This window comes from Pan paniscus, chromosome 6 (assembly GCF_029289425.2).
Source record: "Pan paniscus chromosome 6, NHGRI_mPanPan1-v2.0_pri, whole genome shotgun sequence".
Lineage (NCBI taxonomy): Eukaryota > Metazoa > Chordata > Mammalia > Primates > Hominidae > Pan > Pan paniscus.
Window position 1 is genome coordinate 82,311,929 of NC_073255.2, and position 25,247 is coordinate 82,337,175.

At 44.3% G+C, this 25,247-nt stretch overlaps 1 protein-coding gene across 3 annotated transcripts in view; it reads left to right on the plus strand.

The window, feature by feature from the left end:
* LOC100969148 (S-adenosyl-L-methionine-dependent tRNA 4-demethylwyosine synthase TYW1) overlaps positions 1-25,247 on the plus strand; it is a 246,532-nt gene that overhangs the window by 21,915 nt on the left and 199,370 nt on the right. For all 3 annotated transcript variants that reach the window (XM_034964192.3, XM_055115061.2, XM_034964194.4), the window contains one exon: positions 6,650-6,772. In XM_034964192.3, coding sequence (XP_034820083.2) covers positions 6,650-6,772 — 123 coding nt within the window. The remainder of the gene's footprint in view (positions 1-6,649; positions 6,773-25,247) is intronic.

Consider the following 25,247-nt stretch of genomic DNA (forward strand, 5'->3'; position numbering starts at 1 on the left):
GCTTCTGGTTAGAAGGAAGATCTGGCTGAGTGCAGTGGCTCGCACTTGTAATCCCCACACTTTGGGAGGCCAAGGTGGGGGTATTGCTTGAGTCCGGGAGTTTAAGACCAGCCTGGGCAACATAGCAAGACCCTATCTTTACCACAATAATTTTAAATTTAGCAAGGCATGGTGGTGCATGCCTGTTGTCTCAGCTACGTAGGAGGTGGAGTTGGGAGGATTGCTTGAGCCCAGGAATTTGAGACTGCAGTGAGCTGTGATCATGCCACTGCCCTCCAGCCTGGGCCACAGAGTGAGACCCTGCCCCCAAAACAAAGACAGAAACAATAACAAAAAAAGAAGGAAGATGTGAAACTCATGTGGTGGTGTTTCAGAGAGAGAGAGAGGCCTTAGGAATTAAGCCATATCGTGCTAGATGCTTTCCAGAATCTCTTCTTTAGGCCGGGCGCGGTGGCTCACGCTTGTAATCCCAGCACTTTTGGGAGGCCAAGGTGGGTGGATCACTTGAAGTCGGGAGTTCGAGACCATTCTGGCCAACGTGGCGAAACCCCATCTCTACTAAAAATACAAAAATTAGCCAGGTGTGGTGGCGGGCACCTGTAATCCCAGCTACTTGGGAGGCTGAGGCACAAGAATCGCTTGAACCCGGGAGGTGGAGGTTGCAGTGATCTGAGATCATGCGACTGCACTCCAGCCTGGGCGACAGAGTGAGACTCAGTCTCAAAAAAAAAAAAAAAAAAAAAAAGAAAAAAACAAAATACTGGGCCTCCCAAAATACTGGGATTACAGGCGTGACCCACCGTGCCCAGCCTTAACGTTTTCAACCTCTCACTCACTCTTGTAACCCGACTGGCCAAACCCCAAGCCAGGCTGAAACCATCCCCTTCACATCAGCCTTCCTCGTGTCTGCTGCTGATTGTTTGACTATAGATTCACGACCACGGGCTCAAGTTTAGACTCAGAAGTGCTCTACAGGCTCACAACTTCCCTTGCAGATTCCCCTTCTTACTCTCCAAGTTGACTGTTTCATACTCATTTCCTCCCCACCCCTTCCCCCAGCTCCCATCTCCTGCCTCAGCCTCCTGAGTAGCTGGGATTACAGGCATGTACCACTACGCCCAGCTAATTTTTGTATTTTTTTAATAGAGATGGGGTTTCATCATGTTGGTTAGGCTGGTCTCGAACTCCTGACCTCAGGTGATCTGCCCGCCTCAGCCTCCCAAAGTGCTGGGATTACAGGCATGAGCCACCATGCCCAGACCGTTTTGTAAATTAGAGACAGTGTCTCACTATGTTGCCCAGGCTAGTCTCTAACTCCTGGCCTCGAGCAAACCTCCCATCTTGGCCTCGGACAGCACTGGGATTGGGATTACAGGGGTGAGCCACTGCACCTAGCCAAAATATATAAATATAATTTAAAGGGTTTATTTGAGCCAAAATGAGGGCAGCTGCCTCAGACACACTTTGCAGCTGAAGGGACTGCTCCATTAGCTTTTGTTACAAGCAGGTTTTTAAAAGCAAAGGGAACAAGGAGTGGTCGATACCAAGTTGTTGGACAGAAATTCTTATTGCTTTATAGCGATAATATTGATTAGTGATTAGCTATGCACTGTTGAATGACAAGATATGAGGTATGGTGTGCAATGCAAATAGCATTTTATGGCTACCTGGAGTCAGTCAGTCTGAGTCAAGCCCACAGAGCAGATGGCTTCAAGAGATAATTACTTAGCTCAACAGGAAGTGATATGACAGATGTTTCATTCCAATTTCATTTCAGTCCAAGCTATGACTGCAATGAAATTGGAATGAAACATCAATTTCAATTCAGGTTATGGGTCCCATAACTTAAAGAGCTTACAGCCAGTGTGGAGGCTCATGCCTATAATCCCAACACTTTGGGAGGCCAAGGTGGGTGGGAGGATTGCTGGAGGCTAGGAGTTCAAGATCAGCCTGGGCAAAATAGTGAGACCGTGTCTCCACAAAAACAAAAATTAAAAGTAGACAGGATGGTGGCTCAGGCCTGTAAATCCCTGCTACTCAGGAGGCCGAGGCAGGAGGATCACTTGAGCTCAGGAGTTAAAAGCTGCAGTGAGCTATGATCAAGCAGTTCTCCTGCCTCAGGCTCCCGAGTAGCTGAGACTACAGATGCCCGCCACCATGCCCAGCTAATTTTTTATATTTTTAGTAGATACCGGCTTTCACCACATTAGCCAGGATGGTCTCGATCTCCTGACCTCGTGATCCACCCGCCTTGGCTTCCCAAAGTGCTGGGATTACAGACGTGAGCCATTGTGTCCGGCCAAGTAATCTTAAAAATACAAATCAGACCATGTTACCCTCCTGTTTAAAAGTGATTTTTCATTGCTGCTTTCATAAAAACTTCGTTGCTTAGTGTGACCTTAGCACCTAATCTGACTCTTGAATTTCTCCATTGTCATCCTATTATTCTCTCTCTTCCTCTCCAGCCTCTAGCTACGTGGTCTCCTTGGTTCTAAAAATATTTGTCAAGGCTGGGCGCGGTGGCTCATGCCTGTAATCCCAGCACTTTGGGAGTCCAAGGTGGGCGGATCATGAGATTGGGAGTTTGAGACCAGCCTGACCAACATGGTGAAACCCTGTCTCTATTAAAAATACAAAAATTAGCTGGGCATGGTGGCAGGCACCTGTAATCCCAGCTACTCGGGAGGCTGAAGCAGGAGAATCGCTTGAACTTGGGAGGTGGAGGTTGCAGTGAGCCGAGATTGCGCCACTGCACTCCAGCCTGGGTGACAGAGCGAGACGCTGTCTCCAAAAAAAATAAAAAACAAATTTGTCAAATGAGTTTGAATATCCAACCTTCTGCTCACCTGTTACTCTTTAGTTCAGGCCAACATCTTTTCTTCCCTAGGGGATTGTCGTACGTTGTTCAGATTTATCCTTGTCTATAGTCTTGTTTCCCTTAAATTACCTTCTGTCTTCCCAGTTGAGTGAGCTATTGAAGTGCAGGTCTGTGTTATTTCTCTGTTCAGACCATGTTAGACGCTTCTCATTCTCTCTTTCCAGGACAGGCAAGATCCTTTGCAGTCCGGCCCACATCTTTCTCTGCTACATTTTCTCCCCATGTCATGTGCTTTATTCTCCATCTGCTGGTACTTTCTGAGTGACTGATAGTAGCTGCATGCCTCCTGGTGCTTGCCTAAGTGACTTTGCCCATCCCCTTCCAACAGCATTCCCACATGTCTTTCCCTGGCCAGGCCTGTTTACTTACCCTTCACATTTGACTCAGGTATCGTCTCATTCAGGCAGCCACCCGTGGATTTGGAGCCCACTGCATGGCTCCTTTTCGTATTCCTAAACCCTTTCATTAAAGCATTTCCCCTTTCGATGTAGTACCTGTGTGTCTCTTACTGGGTTGGAATCTTTGTGAGGACCAGGGGAATGTGTCGCATTAGTTTTCAAGCACTACTGGCTACCATGAGTATATGCAGTGTTCAAGATAACTTTTGAAGTTTCCCAAGGTCACAGAACCAAGTTAGCAGTTTTGATTTGATTTGATGTGAAGATGAAGTAGGTTCCTTTTGGAAAAAGTAAATTCTCGACATGAGTCTTTCCATTAGAAACTTGAGTCTAAGGAGCAGTTATCAAGGAGAGTCTAGGACAGGGATCAGCAAACAGGCTCACTGGCCAGATCCAGCCTATTGCCTGTTTTTCTTTTGAGACAGGGGCTGGTCTGTTCCCCAGGCTGGAGTGCAGTAGTGCATAGCTCACTGCAGCCTCTAACTCCTGGGCTCAAGTGATCCTCCTATCTCAGCCTCCTGAGTAGCTGGGCTTACAGGCGTGCACCATCATGCCCAGCTAAGTTTTTTTAATTTTTTGTAGAGATGAGGTCCCACTGTGTTGCCCAGGCTGGTCTCAAACTCCTGAGCTCAAGCGATCCTCCTGCCTTGGCCTCCCAAAGTGTTGGGATTATAAGTGTGAGCCACTGCACCCAGCTTGTTTTTTAATTTTTTAAAATAAAAGTTTTGGAAGCATAGCCATGTTCATTCATTTATGTATTGTCATAGCTGCTTTGGTGTTAGAGGGGCAGATTTGCATAGTAAAGACAGGATTGTATGCCCCACAAGGTCAGAAATACTTACAATTTGGTGTTTTACAGTAAAAGTTTACTGACTTCTTGTCCAGGATAACATGGTGAGATTGGACTATATGATCCCTGATGTCTCTTCTGTGTCTAATATTCTGAAATTTATTGGAAATGATGAGGTAGGAGCATAGGGCACATGGGCAATACGGAACTTCTTGCAATTCTAGGAAAATGAGTGCATCAGGAGATCCTAATACTGAAGGTATTGTTATATATTTAGACAAACTGGTTGGGAGACACTGGACTAGAAGATCTAAAAATGGACTAATTGTTAGAAAGTATGTTTCACGTGGTGTACTTGTCTCTTCTTGACAGCTTGGGCATGAGGCTGGGATATCAGGGTGGACTTAACTGGCAGAGACTTTCTGTTGAAGCTGGGCTAAATTAAAGAACACATTCATACACTTATTTCTGGGAACAATTTATTTTGTCATCTGGAAGCAAGGCAGAGAAGACTACTCTTTTATTGACAAAGCAAAAGAGAACCAGAGAGCCAGCCACAGCGCCACTTCTGTAGTCTCAGGCTTGGTTTCAAATAGGAGAGCGTAAGATCGTCCGTGATAATCCTATCATCTGGCACAGGACAGGCGTGACCTCGTCTAAGAGGGGCTGTTTTATTTTGTATTGAACACTTAGCAGCAGCATCTGATTATATGACATCTCTCTGCTATACTGTGGGGCATATTGGCCAGCATATGAAGGTTATTGACATTTTGTTTCTTTTAATTTAATTTTTTTCTTTTCTTTTTTTTTGAGATGGAGTCTTGCTCTGTTGCCAAAGCTGGAGTGCAGGGTCACGATCTCGGCTCACTGCAACCTCCACCTCCTGGGTTCAAGCAATTCTCCTGTCTCAGCCTTTGGAATAGCTGGGACTACAGGCGCATGCCACCACGCTCGGCTAATTTTTGTATTTTTAGTAGAGACAGAGTTTCACCGTGTTGGTCAGGCTTGTCTCGAACTCTTGACCTCAGGTGATCCATCTGCCTTGACCTCCCAAAGTGCTGGGATTACAGGAGTGAGCCACTGTGTCCGGCCTGTTTCTTTTAAAGTGACCCTTGAGTTACTGAGAAAGTACCTGCTGTTGAAAACAAAGAACTACTTCACCTCTTAAAAATCTCTTTATCAGCTGGGCACGGTGGCTCACATTTGTAACCCCAGCAATTTGGGAGGCTGAGGCGGGCGCGTCACCTGAGGTCAGGAGTCTGAGACCAGCCTGGCTGACATGGTGAAACCCTGTCTCTACTAAAAATACAAAAATTAGCCGAGTGTGATGGTGCATGCCTGTAGTCCCAGCTACTCTGGAGGCTGAGGCGTGAGAATTGCTTGAACCAAGGAGGTAGAGGTTGCAGTGAGCCAAGATCACGCCACTGCACTCCAGCCTGGGTGACAGAGCAAGACTCAACAACAACAACAACAACAAAGAACAAACAAAAAAATCTCTCTAACGTTTTATTCTGCCTTATCCTCAATTGGAGAAAGGGATGAAGGCTGCCACGTATTAGCCGTGATTTCTTAACTTCTCTACCTTTAATTTCCTCATCTATGAGATGATGTTGAACCTGTCTACATCAGAAGTAGTTAAGGATGAAATGAATGGGTATATGAACATTGTGTTGGGGACGTAGTAGATACTCAGCAAATGTGTCTTTCCAGTGATGTCACATTTCCTCTACTTCTGCTTGGTATGTGTCTCGTTCCCCTGAGCCCAGCTCATGTCACTGTGACGTGAGAGGGCAGGTGAAGTGTTAGTTGTTCCCACTCCATTATGCCCTTTCACAGTTGTTAGTCTGATGCTAAAGACTTAAGATTTATTTCTTCATTGTTGTTGTTGTTTTTGTAGAGATGAGGGTTTCACTCTGTTGCCCAGGCTGGTCTTGAACTCCTGGCTTCAAGTGATGCTCCTGCGTCAGCCTCCTAAGTAGTTGGGATTATAGGCATGTGCTACCACATCTGGCTAATTGTATACATTTTTTTGTAGCAATGTGGTCTTGCTATGTTCCCCAGGCTGGTTTCAAACTCCTGAGGTTTCAAAGTCTTCCCATCTTGGCCTCACAAAGTGCTGGGATTATGAGTGTGAGCCACCATGCCCAGCCTAGATTTTATTTTTAAAATAAGAATTTATAGACAGCCGAGCGCTGTTGCTCACGCCTGTAATCTCATCACTTTGGGAGGCTGAGGTGGGTGGATTACCTGAGGTCAGGGGTTCGAGACCAGCCTGGCCAACATGGTGAAACCCTGTCTCTACTAAAACTACAAAAATTAGCCAGGCATGGTGGTAGGCGCCTGTGATCCTAGCTACTTGGGAGGCTGAGGCAGGAGAATCGCTTGAACCTGAGAGGTGGAGGTTGCAGTGAGCTGAGATGACGCCACTGTGCTCCAGCCTGGGCGACAGAGCGAGACCCTGTCTCAAAGAAAAAAAAAAAAAAGAATTTAGAGACATAGTGAATTCTCAGTGTGGGAGGGAGGGTAAGAGAACTTTGCCTTTGCCCCTTTGAACAATGTATTTCTGAAGCATTTCTCTTCCAGGAGGAAGAACCCTTCGAGAGCTCCAGTGAAGAAGAGTTTGGTGGTGAGGACCGTCAGAGCCTAAATTCCATTGTTGATGTTGAAGATTTGGGCAAAATTATGGATCATGTGAAGAAAGAAAAGGTACCGTTACTTTGGGAAATGTTGCACTTGGCTCCCGCAGTTGGTTACCATTTAGTATTTCTTTATTACTGTGTAGTCCATCTGAGCTCACAGAGGAGTTTCATTTCTCTAGCTTCTGTCTTGAGAGTTTTATAATTTTTTTGCCATTTTTCATGAGCGTCGTGAGCATCTCCCTTCTCAGGCCTGTGAAAGTCAGCTCATCAGAGGATAAGCAGGAGATTTGAGAACAAGGACTGAGGACATTGTAGATCGGGGGTGTCCAATCTTTTGGCTTTCCTGGGCCACATTGGTAGAAAAAATGTCTTGGGCCACACATAAAATACACTAATGATAGCTGATGAGCTAAAAAAAAAAAAAAAAAAAATCACAAAATAAATCTCATCATGTTTTAAGAAAGCTTACAAATTTGTGTTGGGCCAGTGGGCTGTGGGTTGGACAAGCTTGTTGTAGATGGTTAGAGAGATTTTATTCAGGGCTATTTGAAGATGAACAGCATGATAGGATATATTATGGTTGAGATTCCAAGTGAAACTCCAGTGTAAATTTGCTTATCTGCTGTATAGACTAAGTGGTGTTGGGGCATAAGGATGGCAGCCTGGTCTGTGGGTGTGGAGATCAGCATGAGTGGGGCCCCTAGGAATCCAGGAAATACCAATCTGGGATGTGACTGTTTCAGTGACTAGATGAATGTGAGAATGTACAATGCAGTAGGATTTCATGCAGATTCCAGTGATCTGAAATTGAAGTAATATTGTATATACTATACTATAAAAATAACAGCCTCAATTTAACTGTGAGTTTTGGAAAATGAGAATCCCCTAAATTAAAAATTATATGTAGTCCATAAGCCTTAAAAAAAAAGCTACTAGAAAATCCAAGAAAATCAATGCTAAAACCTATACAAATTCAAATGAACTCAGTAAGGTTAGCAGGATATCATAATGTAGAAAGTCAATAGACTTTATATTTCCAAACAATAGCCAGTTAGAAGCTATAGTAAAAGAGAACACCTCATTTAGACTAGCTACATAAAAGATAAATAATTACCTATCGATTAATTTATTTTTTATTTTTTTGAAATGGAGTCTCATTCTGTCACCCAGGCTGGAGTGCAGTGGTGCAATCTCGGCTCACTGCAACCTCTGCCTCCTGGTTTCAAGTGATTCTCCTGCCTCAGCCTCCCGAGTAGCCGGGACTACAGGTGCATACCACCACGCTGAGCTAATTTTTGTATTTTTAGTAGAGACGGGATTTCACCATGTTGGCCAGGCTGGTCTCGAACTCCTGACCTCAGGCGATCTGCCCGCCTTGGCCTCCTATGGTGCTGGGATTACACGCGTGAGTTACCACACCTGGCCTACCTACAGATTAATTTAAAAAGAAGTGTCTTAAACCTACGTTGGAAAACTTTAAAACATTCCTGAATGATATCAAAGTGGACTCGAACAAATGGAAAGACATTCCTTGTTTTAGGTAGAGTGACTCAGAATGGTAAAGATGTCAGTTCTCTTAATGTATAAGTTTGATGGAATCCCAATAAAAATTCTAGTAGGTCCTCTAGCCTCCTAGATCTAGATTGATCTATTCATGTGGAAAAAATAAACATGGAATAATAGTTATTAAAACCCTGGTGAAAGTAGTGATGAGAAGGATGAGCCACCACACCCAGCCAGGTCTGCCTATTTTTTTTTTTTGAGACGGAGTCTTGCTCTGTCAAGACTCCCACATATTGAAACATACCACAAGGTATCTCTAATTAAAACTGTAGTACTGGCTCATGATGAGACAAAGACCCTTGCAACAGAATAAAATTCTAAGAATATGTAGGAATTTCATATATATTTAAGGTGGACTCTGAAGACCTGGAGTTTAAAAGGGACTCTAAAAATAAATTATGTTGGCTGAGTGCAGTGGCTCACCCTGTAATCCCAGCACTTTGGGAGGCTGACGTGATGGGAGGATTTCTTGAGGCCAGAAGTTTGGGACCAGGCTCAGCAACATAGTGAAACCCCATCTCTACAAGAAATAAAAAAATTAGCTAGTTGTAGTGGCATGTGCCCGTAGCCACAACTGCTTGGGAGGCTGAGGTGGAAGGGTTGCTTGGACCTGGGAGTTTGAGGCTGCAGTGAGCTGTGATCATGTCACTGCACCCCGGCCTGCATGACATTGCGAGACCTTGTTTCAAAAAAAAAAAAAAAGATGTGAAACATCTGTTAGCTTGTATATATGTCAGAATAATTTCCAAATGGATGAGCGAGCTAAATGCTGAATGTTGAAAAAATTATATAGATAGTAGAATCAGATGGATTATTGTATAACCTGGAGAAAGCTTTTCTATATGATTCAAAATCTAGAAGCAATAAAAAAAATTAAATTTATGAATGATTTTAAAGTGTTTTACATGGCCATAGTAGAATCAGATGGATTATTGTATAACCTGGAGAAAGCTTTTCTGTATGATTCAAAATCTAGAAGCAATAAAAAAATATTAAATTTATGAATGACTTTAAAGTGTTTTACATGGCCATAAGAAAAATCAAAAGGCAAAACAGGAGGAACTATTTGCCTCTTATATCTCAGACAAGGTGTTAATCTTTTTACTATGCAATGAACTCTTTCAAAAAAAGGCAGACCTGCAGGCGTGGTGGCTCACGCCTGTAATTCCAGCACTTTGGGAGGTCGAGGCAGGCAGATCACGAGGTCAGGTGATCGAGACCATCCTGGCTAACACGGTGAAACCCCGTCTCTACTAAAAATACAAAAAATTAGCCAGGTGTGGTGGTGGACGTCTGTAGTCCCAGCTACTCGGGAGGCTGAGGCAAGAGAATGGCATGAACCCGGGAGGCAGAGCTTGTAGTGAGCAGAGATCGCGCCACTGCACTCCAGCCTGGGTGACAGAGTGAGACTCCGTCTCAAAAAAAAAAAAAAAGGCAGACCTGACTGGGTGTGGTGGCTCATGCTTGTAATCCCAGCACTTTGGGAGGCCGAGGTGGGTGGATTGCTTGAGGTCAGGAGCTCGAGACCAGCCTGGCCAACATGGTGAAACCCCATCTCTACTAAAAAATACAAAAAAAATAAGCCGGGCATAGTGGCGCATATCTGTAGTCCCAGCTACTTGGGAGGCTAAGGCACGAGAATCTTTTGAACCCTGGCGGCAGAGGTTGCATTCAGCTGAGATCATGTTGCTGCATTCAAGCCTGGGCAACAGAGCAAGACTCTGTCTCAAAAAAAAAAAAAAAAAGGCAGACCTGTCCAGGTGCCGTGGCTCACGCCTGTAATCCCCACACTTTGAGAGGCCAAGGCAGGTGGATCACTTGAGGTCAGGAGTTCGAGACCAGCCTGACCAACATGGTGAAACCCCGTCTTTTCTGAAAATGCAAAATTAGCTGGGTGTGGTGGCGCGTGCCTGTAATTCCAGCTGACCAAAATCCTAGTAGAAAAAGTTGGCAAAACACACGAATAAGAATTTCTCAGAAATGGCTCTACAAAGAGATTTAAACATGAAAAGATGCTTAACTTTACTCATAATAAGAGAAATACAAATGAAAACTACACTGATAAACATTTCTCGCCTTTCAGAATATAATAACAAAACTCCAAAGCTGGATGACATACTCAGTTAGGCGAGGCTCTGAGTAAACAGGCACTCATACCTTGCAGGTGGGAGTCCAGGATGGTCTAGCCTGTATGGAAGGGCTTTTGACAGTTTTTACCAAAATCACATATGCATTTATCCATGATCCAGCAGGCCCAGTTGTATGAATTTGCCTTAAAGATACAGCTTCATTAATGCAAAACAGCATTTCCACAGGCTTATGCACTGCAGCATACATAGCAAACAACTCTGTCGAATACTGGTTGAAAAAAGCATGGTATATCCACACAATGGAATATTGTTGTGTGGCTCTGAATAACACTATGGTGGATTGATATGCATTAATGTGATTTCCAAGTGGTGTTGGATTTTATTTGGACGCTGATATGGACTTTTTTTTTTTTTTGAGACGGAGTCTCGCTCTGTTGCCCAGGCTGGAGTGCAGTGGCGCAATCTCGCCTCACTGCAAGCTCTGCCTCCTGGGTTCACGCCATTCTCCTGCCTCAGCCTCCCGAGTAGCTGGGACTACAGGCGCCTGCCACTGCGCCCAGCTAATTTTTTGTATTTTTAGTAGAGACGGGGTTTCATCGTGGTCTTGATCTCCTGACCTCGTGATCACCCACCTCGGCCTCCCAAAGTGCTGGGATTACAGGCGTGAGCCACCGCGCCCGGCTGGCTGATATGGACTTAAGATTTAAAAAAATGATGTGGACTTAAGATTTAAAAAAATGTGCATTTATATTTGCAAACTTAGTTAAATATGTGTGTGTGCGTGTGTGTGTATATCTCTCTCTCTCTCTCTCTCTCTCTCTCTCTCTATATATATATATATATAGTATTTTCTAGCTGGGTTCACTGAAAGACTTTGCATGTTCTGACATCCATCTCTGGCACCAAATGGGTATCCTGTAGTTCAATTCAATTCTGATATATCCTACCCAGAGTTAGTGTCTGACTGGACAGGTTTAGGGCAGAGTCCTATAGAAGACTGCCCTGACTTCAGATACCTGCTGGAAGTCTCACGGCTATCTACTTTTTTGCCAGAATGACTCACAGAACTCCCTGAAAGCACTATAGTTAAGATTGCAGGTTTGTTTTTTGTTTTTTGATGTTTTTGAGACAGGGTCTCACTCCTTCATCCAGACTGAAGTGCAGTGGTGTGATCACGGCTCACTGCAACCTTGAACTCCTGGGCTCAAGGGATCCTCCCATCTCGGCCTCCTGAGTAGCTGGGACTACAGACACGCACCACCACGCCAAGGTCATTTTAAATTTCTTTCTAGAGACAAGGTCTCACCATGTTGCCCAGGCCGATCTAGGTTGCAGTTTTATTATAAAGGCCACAGATCAGAAACGGTCAAATGGAAGAGATACTCTCGGGCAAGGAAGAGATACTCTGGGGAGTGGGCATGAGGGAGAGACACAGAGCTTCTGTGTCCTGTCCTCTTGGAATCCAGGCACATTAGTGTGTTCCTCAACCAGGAAGCCCCACTGAGCTTCAGTGTCCAGGGTTTTTATTGGTATCCCATCATGCAAGCAAGATTGGTTAAATCATTGGGCAGTTGATTAAGCTGAATCTCCAGTGTATTTCCTTTCCTCAAAGGTCAGGCTGGCCCTAAATTCTAATCCTCTAATCACTGGTTTCTTTCTGGTGATCAGCCTTCATCCTGAATCTATTACTTAGGAAATGCCAAGGTTTTTTGAAGCTGTGTACCAAGAACCAGGGTCAAAGGTCAGATATATATGGCTGGGTGTGGTGGCTCATGCCTGTAATCCCAGCACTTTGGGAGGCTGAGGCAGGCGGATCACCTGAGGTCACGAGTTCGAGACCAGCCTAACCAACATGATAAAACCCCATCTCTATTAAAAAAATACAAAAATTAGCTGGGCGTAGTGGTACATGCCTGTAATCCCAGCTACTGAGGAGGCTGAGGCAGGAGAATCACTTGACCCCAGGAGGTGGAGGTTGCAGTGAGCCGAGATTGCACCATTGTACCATGACTGGCCCAGATATATTCTTTATTGTGCCACAGACCCAGAAATAATCAATGTACTAAGCACTCAGATCTTGTTTTTCTGAATACCATTCCTTATGATAAAGGGCTGGTTTCAGGACTGGTGAAAGAAGGGTAACAGATGAGCCCTGGGACATCTTACTGAACAAGTGGGGCCTCAGAGACTTATGGAGACCTGCCAAAAAGACGTAGGAACTAACTCGAAGGGTTTCTTACAGCCCAAACTTGGAACAATTAGAGCTTCAAAAAGATTAATGAACGTAATAGGTTACATTACATCAAATTAAAAAAAAAATTAGTTGGCCTGGCGCGGTGGCTCATGCCTGTAATCCCAGCACTTTGGGAGACTGAGGTGGGTGGATCACCTGAGGTCAGGAGTTCAAGACCAACCTGGCCAACATGGTGAAACCCTGTCTCGACTAAAAATTAGCTGGGCGTGGTGGCGCATACCTGTAATCCCAGCTACTCGGGAGGCTGAGGCAGGAGAATCACTTGAACCCGGGAGGCGGAGCTTGCAGTGAGCTGAGATTGCGCCATTGCACTCCAGCCTAGGCGACAGAGCGAGACTCCATCTCAAAAAAAAAAAAATTTCAGTCTGTGTGCGGCTCAAACAGGAGGCGTGTTGTGTAGGAGAAGGCTTCTAGATACTAACTATGTAAGGCATGAGAGAATTAGAAAATCAGCTGTTTGCAATTCCTAGTGTAATAATTGATTTAAGCAAGGATTCAGCCGGGTATGGTGGCTCACGCCTGTAATCCCAGTACTTTGGGAGGCCGAGGTGGGTGGATCACCTGTGGTCGGGAGTTCGAGACCAGTCTGGCCAACATAGTAAAACCCCGTCTCTACTAAAAATACAAAAATTAGCCAGGCGTGTTGGCACACACCTGTAGTCCCAGCTACTGGGCTGAGGCAGGAGAGTCACTTGAACCTGGAAGGCGGAGGTTGCAGTGAGCTGAGATTGCACTATTGCACTCTACCCTGGGCAGCAGAGCAAGATTCCTTCTCAAAAACAAAACAAAACAAAACAAATTGGTTTAAGCAAGGATTGTGTGAAATGTCTTTGGGGAATAGATACTCAGTGTCTCAAAATATCATCCCACAAATTAAACCAACTAGAAATGAGGAATGAGTGGGGAAAACCCCCCAAATATTAGTTTCTAATTACAGAGGGAACAATGTGCCTTTACAAATGGCGAGATCAGGTGATTCCCACCTACACCAACCAACCAAATTTAGCATCATCATTTCTACTAAAATGTGACCCATGTTCCTGCTGATATGATGTATAGCAAGACACACACACATCATCTCTGTAGTTTCGCGTCAAAAAATGTTTAGCTTGAATCTCATCATGGGGAAACAATGAGACAAATCCAGTATTTGCCACAAGCCTTTTAGACTTTGTAAATGTAAATATCATAAACAATAACAACAAAAAAACATGGTGAGGCGATAACCATTATAGGATTAAAAGAGACAATGAGAAAATCCAAAAGCATTTTGTAAATTTTAGTCTTGGATCAAAGAGAAAAGACCATTGTCTGGACATTTTGGGAAATTTGCAGTGGATTTTTTGGTTGTATTTTTATTTTATTTTTTTTGGAGACAGGGTCTCACTCTGTCACCCAGCCTATTTGTTAGCTGCTGTTTTGGATCTCCGTAGGGTTTGGGAGCAGCTGCGGGGAGGCAGGACAGATAAACAGAAGTAGGAGGCCGGGCGTGCTGAATTGCACATGTAATCCCAGCACTTTGGGAGGCCGAGATGGATGGATCACTTAAGCCCAGGAGTTTGAGACCAGCCTGGGCAACATGGCAAAACCCTGTCTCTACCAAAAATACAAAAACAAAAATTAGCCAGATGTGATGGCGCCTGTAATCTCAGCTACTCGGGAGGCTGAGGTAGGAGAATCGCTTGAGCCTGGGAGGCAGAGGTTGCAGTGAGCTGAGATCGTGCCACTGCACTCTAGTCTGGGTGATGGGAGTTAGACCCTGTCTCAAAGAAAATAAAGAAAAGTGGGGAAGTTCTTACTTGATCACTGTTGTCATAGAGGTCTTTGTGCTCACTCTCCTAGTCATGTGTTTTGAGTTGACTCTCTTTCCAGGGAATGTTTTCATGGCTTCTTTGGAGATATCTTCCATGACCATCTCCCTGGCAAGTCCCTTGCGCTGAGCAAAATGTACTCTGAGAAGCTGAGAAGTGTACTTATCTTTCTTTTTCCTTCTTTTTTGAGCCCATTTTCCGGCAGCAGAGAAGTATACCTTTTTTTTTTTTTTTTTTTTTTTTTTTTTTTTGAGACAGAATCTCGCTGTCTCATCCAGGCTGGGGTGCAGTGGCACAATCTCAGCTCACTGCAACCTCTGCCTCCCAGGTTCAAGCGATTCTCCTGTGTAAGCCTCCTGAGTAGCTGTGATTACAGGTGCGTACCACCACACCCAGCTAATTTTTGTAATTTTAGTAGAGATGGAGTTTCACCATGTTGGCCAGGCTGGTCTTGAACTCCTTACCTCAGGCGATCCTCCTGCCTGAGCCTCCCAAAGTGTTGGGATTCCAGGCATGAGCCACTGCGCCTGTCCAAGAAGTATACTGATGGCTGCTTAGTCCCTCCTCTGTGCCCTGTCCCTCTGGCTTCTCTTTTGAAGTCTGTCACCTGCTGTCTGCTCTACTTGACCAATGGGTCAGGATCTGAGATCTCCCTTGCCCCCATCCTGCTGTCAGGGGAACACTCCTGAGTTCTTTATTTGGAGGGGACAGGCCAATTCCTACCCAGCAGCAGTGCTCACTTGCTAATGCAAGTAGCTGATCCATTTGCTTCTGAATTTCCTAGGCGGCAGCCGTACGTCAATCTGTAATCCTCTGAGGGCGGGGGATACAGAGCAACTTCTCTGAGAGGCTGGATTGGCAGTTTTCTTGTGGGGCTAGAGGTAAGAAGCTGACAGCTCCCTGTAGCCTCTCTCCTTTTGAGGGAGTGGAGAGAACTTAAAGTACCTTACCAACATTCTCTAGAGAAATCTTCAAAAACCCTGTCTCATTACCTCCATGCTCTCTACTCTTTCATCTCTGTGATCTGGGGGAACCTTTTTTTTTTTTTTTTTTTTGAGATGGAGTTTCGCTCTGTTGCCAAGGCTGGAGTGCAGTGGCGTGATCTTGGCTCGGTACAACCTCTGCCTCTGGGATTCAAGCAATTCTCTGCCTCAGCCTCCCGAGTAGCTGGGATTACAGGCGCCTGCAACCATGCCTGGCTAATTTTTGTATGTTTAGTAGAGACGGGGTTTCACCATCTTGGCCAGGCTGGTCTTGAACTCCTGACCTTGTGATCTGCCCACCTCGGCCTCCCAAAGTGCTGGGATTATAGGCGTGAGCCACCGTTCCCGGCCAGGGGAGCCATTTTTAATGTTGTAAAACTGTTTCTCAGATATGTCTTTGAAAATTTTTAACTTGATCTGATCTTCTCTTTGTAGTTTCATTTAATTAATTTATTTATTTTTATTTTATTTTTTTTTGAGATGGAGTCTTGCTCTGTTGCCCAGGCCAGAGTGCAGTGATGCGATCTCAGCTCACTGCAACCTCCTCCTTCTGGGTTCAAGCAATTCTCCTGCCTCAGCCTCCCAAGTAGCTGGGATTACAGACGTGTGCCACCACACCTGGCTATTTTTTGTATTTTTTTAGTACAGACGGGGTTTTGCCATGTTGGCTGGGCTGATGTCCAGTTCCTGGCCTCAAGATATCCACCTGCCTTGGCCTCCCAAAGTGCTGGGATTACAGTCGTGAGCCACTGTGCCCGGCCTCCTTTAATTTAAAACCCTGTTGACATGTGTTTTAAAATTTCACAGACAGCAGTCCTCTGTTCCTGTTTTTCCTGGATCCGCTTTTCATAGTAACCACAGTTTTCAGTTTGACGATATTCTTGCAGGTATTTTATTGCCTTTTATAAACACATTTGTTTTGGTATAATTTTGTTTTTTGGCTACACAAATGGGATCATTTTGTACTCCTGGTCTACAGACTGCTTTTCTTTCGCTTTAACATGACAGCTTTCTGGTCCTGTCATATTAGATGAATTCAATGTAAGGTTCATTTTAAGGTAGTTCGTAATTATGTCCCACAATTTATTTGGCTCTTGTTCATTAACATTCAGGTGTTTTCTCATTTTTGTAATGGATACTCTTGCTCATATTTTTTGTGGCTGATATAAACTTACCCGAAGAATAAATTCCTAAAATTGAAATTCTGGCATCAAAGGGAGTTTGTAGTTTTGATATTTCCAAATCGCCTTGTGAAAGTTGCAAAAAGTTTCCCATCTGTTTCCATTGTAGAAGAGAAATGAGAGTACCTGTTCTCTACATCTGAGATGTTATCAATCTTTCAAATCTTGTCAATCTGAAAAATAGTAGCTTTGTGTTAATTTGCATTTTTAAAATTTTGAGTGAGATTGGATGCATTTTGTGTTTATTGTTCATTTGCATTTTTTCTTTCTTTTTTCTTTTCCTGTGAAACATTTCTTTCTCTTTTTTTTTGAGATGGAGTCTTGCTCTGTTGCCCAGGCTGGAGTGTAGTAGTGTGATCTCGGCTCACTGCAACTTCCGCCTCCCAGTTTCAAGTGATTCTCCTGCCTCATCCTCCCGAGTAGCTGGGATTACAGGTGCATGCCACCATGCACAACTAATTTGTATTTTTTATAGAGATGGGGTTTCACCATGTTGGCCAGGTTGGTCTCAAACTCCTGGCCTCAAATGATCACCCGCCTCGGTCTCCCAAAGTGTTGGGATTACAAGCGTGAGCCACTGTGCCTGGCCTGAATCATTTCTTTCTGTCTGCCTGAAATTAGACAAACTGCAAGGTCTGAGACCACAGTCTCCAAGACTGCTCCCACTTTTGACACCAGCTACAGATTTGTTGCGGTCCTTAGACCATCCTCAGGTTGATAATTTGCTAGAAAAACGCACAGAGCTCCCTGAAAGCTTTTATACTCAAGGGTATAGTTCATTGTGAGGAAAGGATACAGAAAATCAGCTAAGGGAAGACATGCACAAGGCAATGCCTGGGAAGTTCCATTGTTCTTTTTGTTTGTTTGTTTGAGACGGAGTCTTCCTCTGTTGCCCAGGCCAGAGTGCAGTGGCGCCATCTCGCTCACTGCAACCTCCACCTTCCAGGTTCAAGCGATTCTCCTGCTTTAGCCTCCCGAGTAGCTGGGACTACAGGTGCATGCCACCATGCCCAGCTAATTTTTTGTGTTTTTAGTAGAGACGAGGTTTCACCATGTTAGCCAGGATGGTCCCGATTTCCTGATCTTATGATCCACCCACCTTGGCCTCCCAAAGTGCTGGGATTACAGGCGTGAGCCACTGTGCCCGGCCGGTTCTATTGTTCTTAAGTCCAAGGCTCCCATTGTCCTCAGATCAGAATGGTTTTGATATTTCCTTTTTTTTTTTTTTTGAGTTTTAGCATCAGTCTTTAATGCTGTCGCGCTGCATTGACAACTCACACACTTTGGTGTCATGTTGGCAGTGGCAACTTATAATGAGTCTAAAAGTCTGAGCACCAGACTGGGCTCCAGGGAATAGACATTTGTTCCAACTCCCCCTCCCTCCCCAAGGTTTCTTCGGAATCCTATTATGGCCCTATACAGAGAAGAGCGGCTGCTGGGGACTGGTATTATGTGAGTGCATACCAATTATACATGGGATTATAAAAACATGTTTACAGACGTTCCATAGCGCTCCTCTAATCAGAAGCAAAGACCCTTTTATCAAAAGAGATTATATCTAGGGCTGTGCACAATTCAAAAGGATCAGATCCCTTTGAAACAGTCCATAGTCCATGAAACAAAAATTACCTGGGCCACTGGTAAACCCCAGGTGTGCCAAGATTCTTTACAGAAATGGAAAGAGTGTGACCCATAAAGTGAGGACATTTAGCTTCACTAGAGCCAGAGGTCAGGAGGGCCCCTTGCTGGGGCCAGGCTCCCAGACCCTCAAGGGAGAGGTGACCGCACTTGCTGGAGTCACTCACTGGAGGCTGGCTCCCTTGGTCGTGCTGGAACAAGAGGTATTGCTTGTGGGTGCCAGCCAGGCAGTTCTGCAGGAATAGTTTAGGATTTCAATTTGAGACGGCCAAAGAGAAGACAGGATTCTTCAGCGGAAAAGGAAGACATGAGAGACAAATAGAGAATAAACCATGAACTGGTCACACAACAGAAGTTGAGTTGTGTACAGGGTCTGGCAGCCAAGGCAGCAGGTTGACATCATTTACCAGCCAGAAGCAAAGAGACTACAGAGGGATCAAGTGCAGCTGCTGGGCAGGGACTGGAGGAGGAGGGTGTGGGCCCATCCTGGGAGGGCTGCCAGACCCAGTGGGGCAGACCAGCAGCTGGTAACAGACGTCAGCCACTGTGCCTGGCCCAGTTTTTATTGAGCCTTCATTAGCTAGGCATGATTGATTAATTGATTGCCTCTGTGGTAAGGCTCAGTCTTGAGCACCCCCTCTTCCTCCTGAATTTTGGGCTGATACCACATTGCCCTAGGGGTCCGCCATGAGACACCTAATTAGCATAAAATATCAGATGTAGTCTGAAGGGCTCACCATGAGTAACAAAGATACTCCTAGCTGGGCGCAGTGGCTCACACCTGTCATCCCAGCATTTTGGGAGGCCGAGGCAGGTGGATCACCTGAGGTCAGGAGACCAGCCTGACCACCATGGTGAAACCCCATTTCTACTAAATAAAAAAAGAATTAGCCAGGCGTGGTGGTGCATGCCTGCAATCCCAGCTACTTGGGAGACTAAGGCAGGAGAATCCCCTGAACCCAGAAGGCGGAGGTTGCAGTGAGCCAAGATTGCACCATTGCACTCCAGCCTGGGCAACAAGAGCAAAACTCCGTCTCAAAAAAAAAAAAAAAAAAAAAAGATAATCCTATCACTTGAGAATGTTCAAGGATTTAGAGGTTAATTTTCCAGGAGCTGGGGACAAAGGCTAGACATCTTATTCTTTATTGTACACTGTGTTTCATCTATTTTTATATTGGATTATTTGGTTTCTTTTGTAAAGCTTATCATAAAAAAATATCCCAGGCTGGGTGTGGTGACTCTGCCTGTAATCCCAGCACTTTGGGAGCCTGAGGTGGGAGGATTGCTTGAGCCCGGGAATTTGAGACCAGCCTCGGCAACATAGCAACACTCTGTCTCTATTAATAAAAAGAAATTAAAAAATACTGTGATGAATATAATACTCTAACTATAACATTATAGTTATTTTCTAAATTTAAAATTAGCATCTTTCTCTTGTTTTAGCATTTTGTTACTTACCTCCTAATACATGTCATGTGTCCTTAATCCAAAAGTCTGAAATCCAAAATGCTTCAAAATATGAAACTTTTTGAGTCCTGATATGACATTCAAAGGAAATGCTCGGGCCGGGCTTGGTGGCTCATGCCTATCATCCCAGTACTTTGGGAGGCCGAGGCGGGCAGATCACCTGAGGTCAGGAGTTCGAGACCAGCCTGGCTAACATGGTGAAACCCTGTCTCTACTAAAAAAATATAAAAATTAGCCTGGCGTGGTGGCAGATGCATGTAGTCCCAACTACTCAGGAGGCTGAGACAGGAGAATCGCCTGAACTTGGGAGGCAGGGGTTGCAGTGAGCCTAGATTATGCCACTGCACTCCAGCCTGGGTGACAGAGTGAGACTGTCTCAAAATAAATTCACATCCACACCAGGCCGGGCTTGGTGGCTCATTCCTGTAATCCCAGCACTTTGGGAGGCCGAGGTGGGTGGATCTCTTGACCCCTGGAGTTTGAGACCAGCCTGGGCAACATAGTGAGACCCTTGTCTCTACAAAACATAAAAAGTTAGCTGGGCATGGTGGCTGGTAACTGTGGTCCCAGCTACTTGGGAGGCTGAGGTGGGAGGATTGTTTGAGACTGGGAGGTCAAGGCTGCAGTGAGCTATGATTGCACCACTGCACTCCAGCCTGGACAACAGAGTAAAACCTTGTCTCAAAAATACAAACATGTGGCCAGGCATGATGGCTCACACCTGTAATCCCAGCACTTTGGGAGGCTGAGGCAGGCAGATCACCTGAGGTCAGGAGTTCGAAACCAACCTGGCCAACATGGCGAAACCCCGTCTCTACTAAAAATACAAAAATTAGCCGGGTATGGTGGTGCATGCCTGTAGTCCCAGCTACTCGGGAGGTTGAGACAGGAGAATCGCTTGAACCCCAGAAGCAGAGGTTGCAGTGAGCCAAGATTGTGCCACTGCACTCCAGCCTGGGCAACACAGCAAGACTCCATCTCAAAAGCAAAACAAAACAAACAAAACAAAGGAAATACTCATTGGAGCAGTTCGGATTTTGGCTTTGAAGATTTGGGATGCTCAACTGTTAAGCAAAATGCAAGTATTTGAAAATCTAAAAAAAATTCTGAAATCTGAAAAACTTCTGATCCCCTAAGCATTTCAGCTAAAGCTACTCAACTTGTACTTCCATGTGGCCATGTGGTCTTTGTCATTTTTAGTAGCTTTTGTATTTTGAAGCCCGGGAAGAGGAGCTATTAAGAATGACAAGTAGGCCGGGTGCAGTGGCTCACTCCTGTAATCCCAGTCCTTTGGGAGGCTGAGATGGGCAGATCATGAGGTCAGGAGATCAAGACCATCCTGGCTAACACAATGAAACCCCATCTCTACTAAAAAATACAAAAATATTAGCCAGGTGTGGTGGCAGGCGCCTGTAGTGCCAGCTACTCGGGAGGCTGAGGCAGAAGAATGGCGTGAACCCAGGAGGTGGAGCTTGCAGTAAGCCGAGATCGTGCCACTGCACTCCAGCCTGGGTGACAGTGTGAGACTCCGTCTCAAAAAAAAAAAAAAGAATGACAAGTAGATGGAATATGGGTACAAGGTCTGGTCCAGCCAGATTGTAACTTGGTGATCTAAAGGTACAGTTTAACCTTCCCTAGCTTTAATCTCCTTTCCTGAGGAAAATAGAGTTGTTGTATGTGAAAGTGCTTTATAATCTTGAAAAGCCCGACAGACATTGAAATGAGCATTTTATTATTTTTTTTAATTACTTTTTTTTTTTTTGAGACAGAGTCTCACTCTGTCATCAGGCTGGGGTGCAGTGGCGCGATCTCGGCTCACTGCAGCCTCTACTCCCTCTTTCAAGTGATTGTTCTGCCTCAGCCTCCTGAGTAGCTGGGACTACAGGTACGTGCCACCACGCCCAGCTAATTTTTGTATTTTTAGTGTAGACGGGGTTTCACCGTGTTGGCCAGGATGGTCTTGATCCATTGACCTTGTGATCCACCTGCCTTGGCCTCCCAAAGTCCTGGGATTACAAGCATGAGCCACCATGCCTGGCCTATTTTTTTTTTTTTTGAGATGGAGTCTCACTGTGTCACCTAGGCTGGAGTGCAGTGGTGCAATCTTGGCTCACTGCAGCCTCCGCCTCCTGGGTTCAAGCAGTTCTCCCATCCCAGCCTCCCGAGTAGCTAGGATTACAGGCATGTGCCACCATGCCTGCCTAATTTTTGTGTTTTTTGTAGAGATGGGGTTTTTACCGTGTTGGCCAGGGTAATTTTGAACTCCTGACCTCAAGTGATCCGCCCGCCTTGGCCTCCCAAAGTGCTAGGATAGCCACCGGGCCTGGCCTTGCTTAGACATTTAAAATTTGCTTATACATTTTCTTAGAGTTGGTCATTTGATGTGCTTTCAAGTTTTCTGCTCTTATAATTAACACTGGTCTGAGACCTTTCTTACTTTTGAAAAATGTATGAATGTTTTCCTACATTTACACATTCCCCATATTGATATACTGGGTCAACGTGAATGTGTAATGTTATGACTCTTAATTAAAAATCTGAGTAATTTTCATTGGTGAAATTGTCTGAAAATGATGCATGTGATAGCTGATTGAGAGATTTTTGTATTTTCTACCAGGTTAAGCTTTATTTAAAAGCTTTGTTTAGCAGGTCGCAGTGGCTCATGCCTGTAATCCTAGCACTTTGGGAAGCCTAGGCAAGTGGATCGCTTGAGCTCAGGAGTTCGAGACCAGCCTGGGCAACATGACGAAACCCTGTCTCTACAAAAAATACAAAAATTAGCTGGGGGTGATGGTGCGTGCCTATAATCCCAGCTACTGGGAGGCTGAGGTGGGAGGATTGCTTGATCCCAGGAGGCGGAGGTTGTAGTGAGCCGAGATCACGCCACTGCACTCCAGCCTGGGTGACAGAGTGAGACCCTATCTCAAAAAAAAAAAAAAAAAAGAGAATTTAAAAACTTTGTTTATAGTGGGTGAAGAGTTTGGGATAATTTGTGGGTATGTATTTTTCTTTGCTTTTTCATCTTATGGCCATTAGAGGGCACTGGAGAAAACACTAATGAAGATTTCAGACATCCATGTACATTATTTTTTTGAAATGAAATGATTTTGGGCTTTATGAGCTTTAAGCAGCTGGTTTATGATATTTCAGATTTCTCATAAAAATCTCTCATAAAATCATCAGATCTTTGGGAAAAATACGTGTTTTTTCCCAATTTTGGTATGACACAAAATAAGCTACCAGTTTTCATTTTTCATGATTGTTAGGTTACAGCAGGGTGTTCAAATAGATCTTGTTTTCGATTTCTATGGGATATGGGATAGTAAACTTGGCAATGGAGGTTTTTACTGCTTGGCTTTTCTTTTTCTGGCATTTTGTTTTTTCTTTTCTTTTTTTTGAGACAGTCTTGCTGTGTCGCCCAGGCTGGAGTGCAGTGGCACAATATCATCTCATGGCAGCCCCCGCCTCCCGGGTTCATGCAATTCTGCCTCAGCCTCCCCAGTAGGTGGGATTATAGTGCCCGCCACCATGCCCGGCTAATTTTTGTATTTTTAGTAGAGACAGCGCCTGGCCATGTTGGCCAGGCTGGTCTTGAACTCCTGGCCTCAGGTGATCCACCTGCCTCAGCCTCCCGAAGTGCTGGGATTACAGGTGAGAGCCACTGAGCCTGGCTTTTTCTGGCATTTTCTTTGGGGCTGGCTCACACATTCCCCGAGTGCTTTCCGCATGATCATCCATGACACACCACATGAAATTGCCTTAGTTGTTACTGTCGAGGGAAGTAGTATGTGCCAGTGCTTAAGAGTTGGGTCGAAGCACTGTCATTGTAAGACTGGTTTTTGAGTAATACTCACTAACTTTCATGGAGTCATACGTCTCAGCTTGTGTATCTGGACAAATTATTTTACCCCTCTGTGCTTCCGTTTTCTCATTTGTAATGTGGGAGATAACAGTATCTGCCTTATAAAGTTCTTATGTAGATTGAAAAAGTTAATCCAGCCGCATTGTATTTTCTTGTATAGTAGTTAATATATTTTTTATATAATAACATTATATTCTAATTCTATTAGAATTAATGTATAATTATATTAGAATTATATAATTATATTAGAATTAATATATAATTATATTAGAATTATATAATTATATTAGAATTATATAACAATTATATAATTAGAATTAGAATATAATTTTAACTAATTATTCTAATATAATTATATATTATTAGTATAATATATAATTAGAATTAGAATATAATATTAACTAATTATTCCAATATAATTAGAATTAGAATATATTAACTATAATAGTTAATAATTAGCTTATATAAGTATATGTCTTCAAATAGGATAGATTTGGTCCTACCAAAACACCACCTTGGTATTCTACCTCCCTCCCTCTGTAGTACTATCTAAGACTTCTTCTAGGACTGAAGATAATTTGAAGTATGAGAGTGGTTTCTAAGAACTAGAGCACTAAAGTTTGAAACACTGGAATGTTAGAGAGACAGATGGAGATATGGGAGGAATAGGGTGTTAGGGGTGGCATGTTTGGGGAACCCTAAACAGTTTGGTGTGCCTAGAGTTGACTAGGGGTAGGGATATTTGGAGCTGTGACATAGAGAAGGAAGATGGGGTAGGATCCTAGAGGCTTCTCAAGTCCTGCAGTGGAGGGGGCTGAGCTTTCTCCTGAAGGCAGTGGGAGGCAATGTGATTTGATTGAATTGGAGAATGGGTTAGGGGGTGTGGGGAGAGAGGAGAGTTCCAGTGTAGGTTTAAAATATTAGGAGGCCGGGTGCAGTGGCTTATGCCTGTAATCCCAGCGCTTTGGGAGGCTGAGGCTGGTGGATCACCTGAGGTCTGGAGTTCAAGATCAGCCTGGCAAACATGGCAAAACCTCATTTCTACTAAAAATACAAAAGTTAGTGGGATGTGGTGGCACACGCCTGTAATCCCAGCTACTCGGGAGACTGAGGCAGGAGAATCGCTTGAACCTGAGAGATGGAGGTTTCAGTGAGCAGAGATTGTGCCTCTGTACTCCAGCTTAGGCAACAGCCTGAGACAACCCTGTCTCAAAAAATAAAGGAAAAAAGGAGAAATCAAAATACATACTAGATTATCTCACTCAATCCTCACAGTGACCTTGAGATGATGAAACTATTATCATCTGCAATTTACCATTTAACAGATAGCAACTGAGGCTTAGTTTAAGCAATTTGTCCATCGTCAGTTGGCTGGTAAGTTGACAGGCTCAAGCCTGGACTCCATCTGTCTGTGTCACTCCTCTTGGCTGCTTCCCCAGGGAGGAGTGGTTCTCAGAAGAGAAGCTGTAGTGTTTAGAGAACCATGAGTCAGGAGGAGCCTGATAATTTTTATATTGTTTATTTTCTCTTTCTCTTATGTTGTGGTTTGTAAATGTAAAGCCTATTGCTACTTTTTTTTTTTTCCCTTCAGTAAATAAATGTTGCTAAATACTCCCCACAGCAATGTTCTGGCTAAGCAGACAAACACTAACATCAGCATCATTAATTTTGGAAATAAATGGCAAATGCTTGA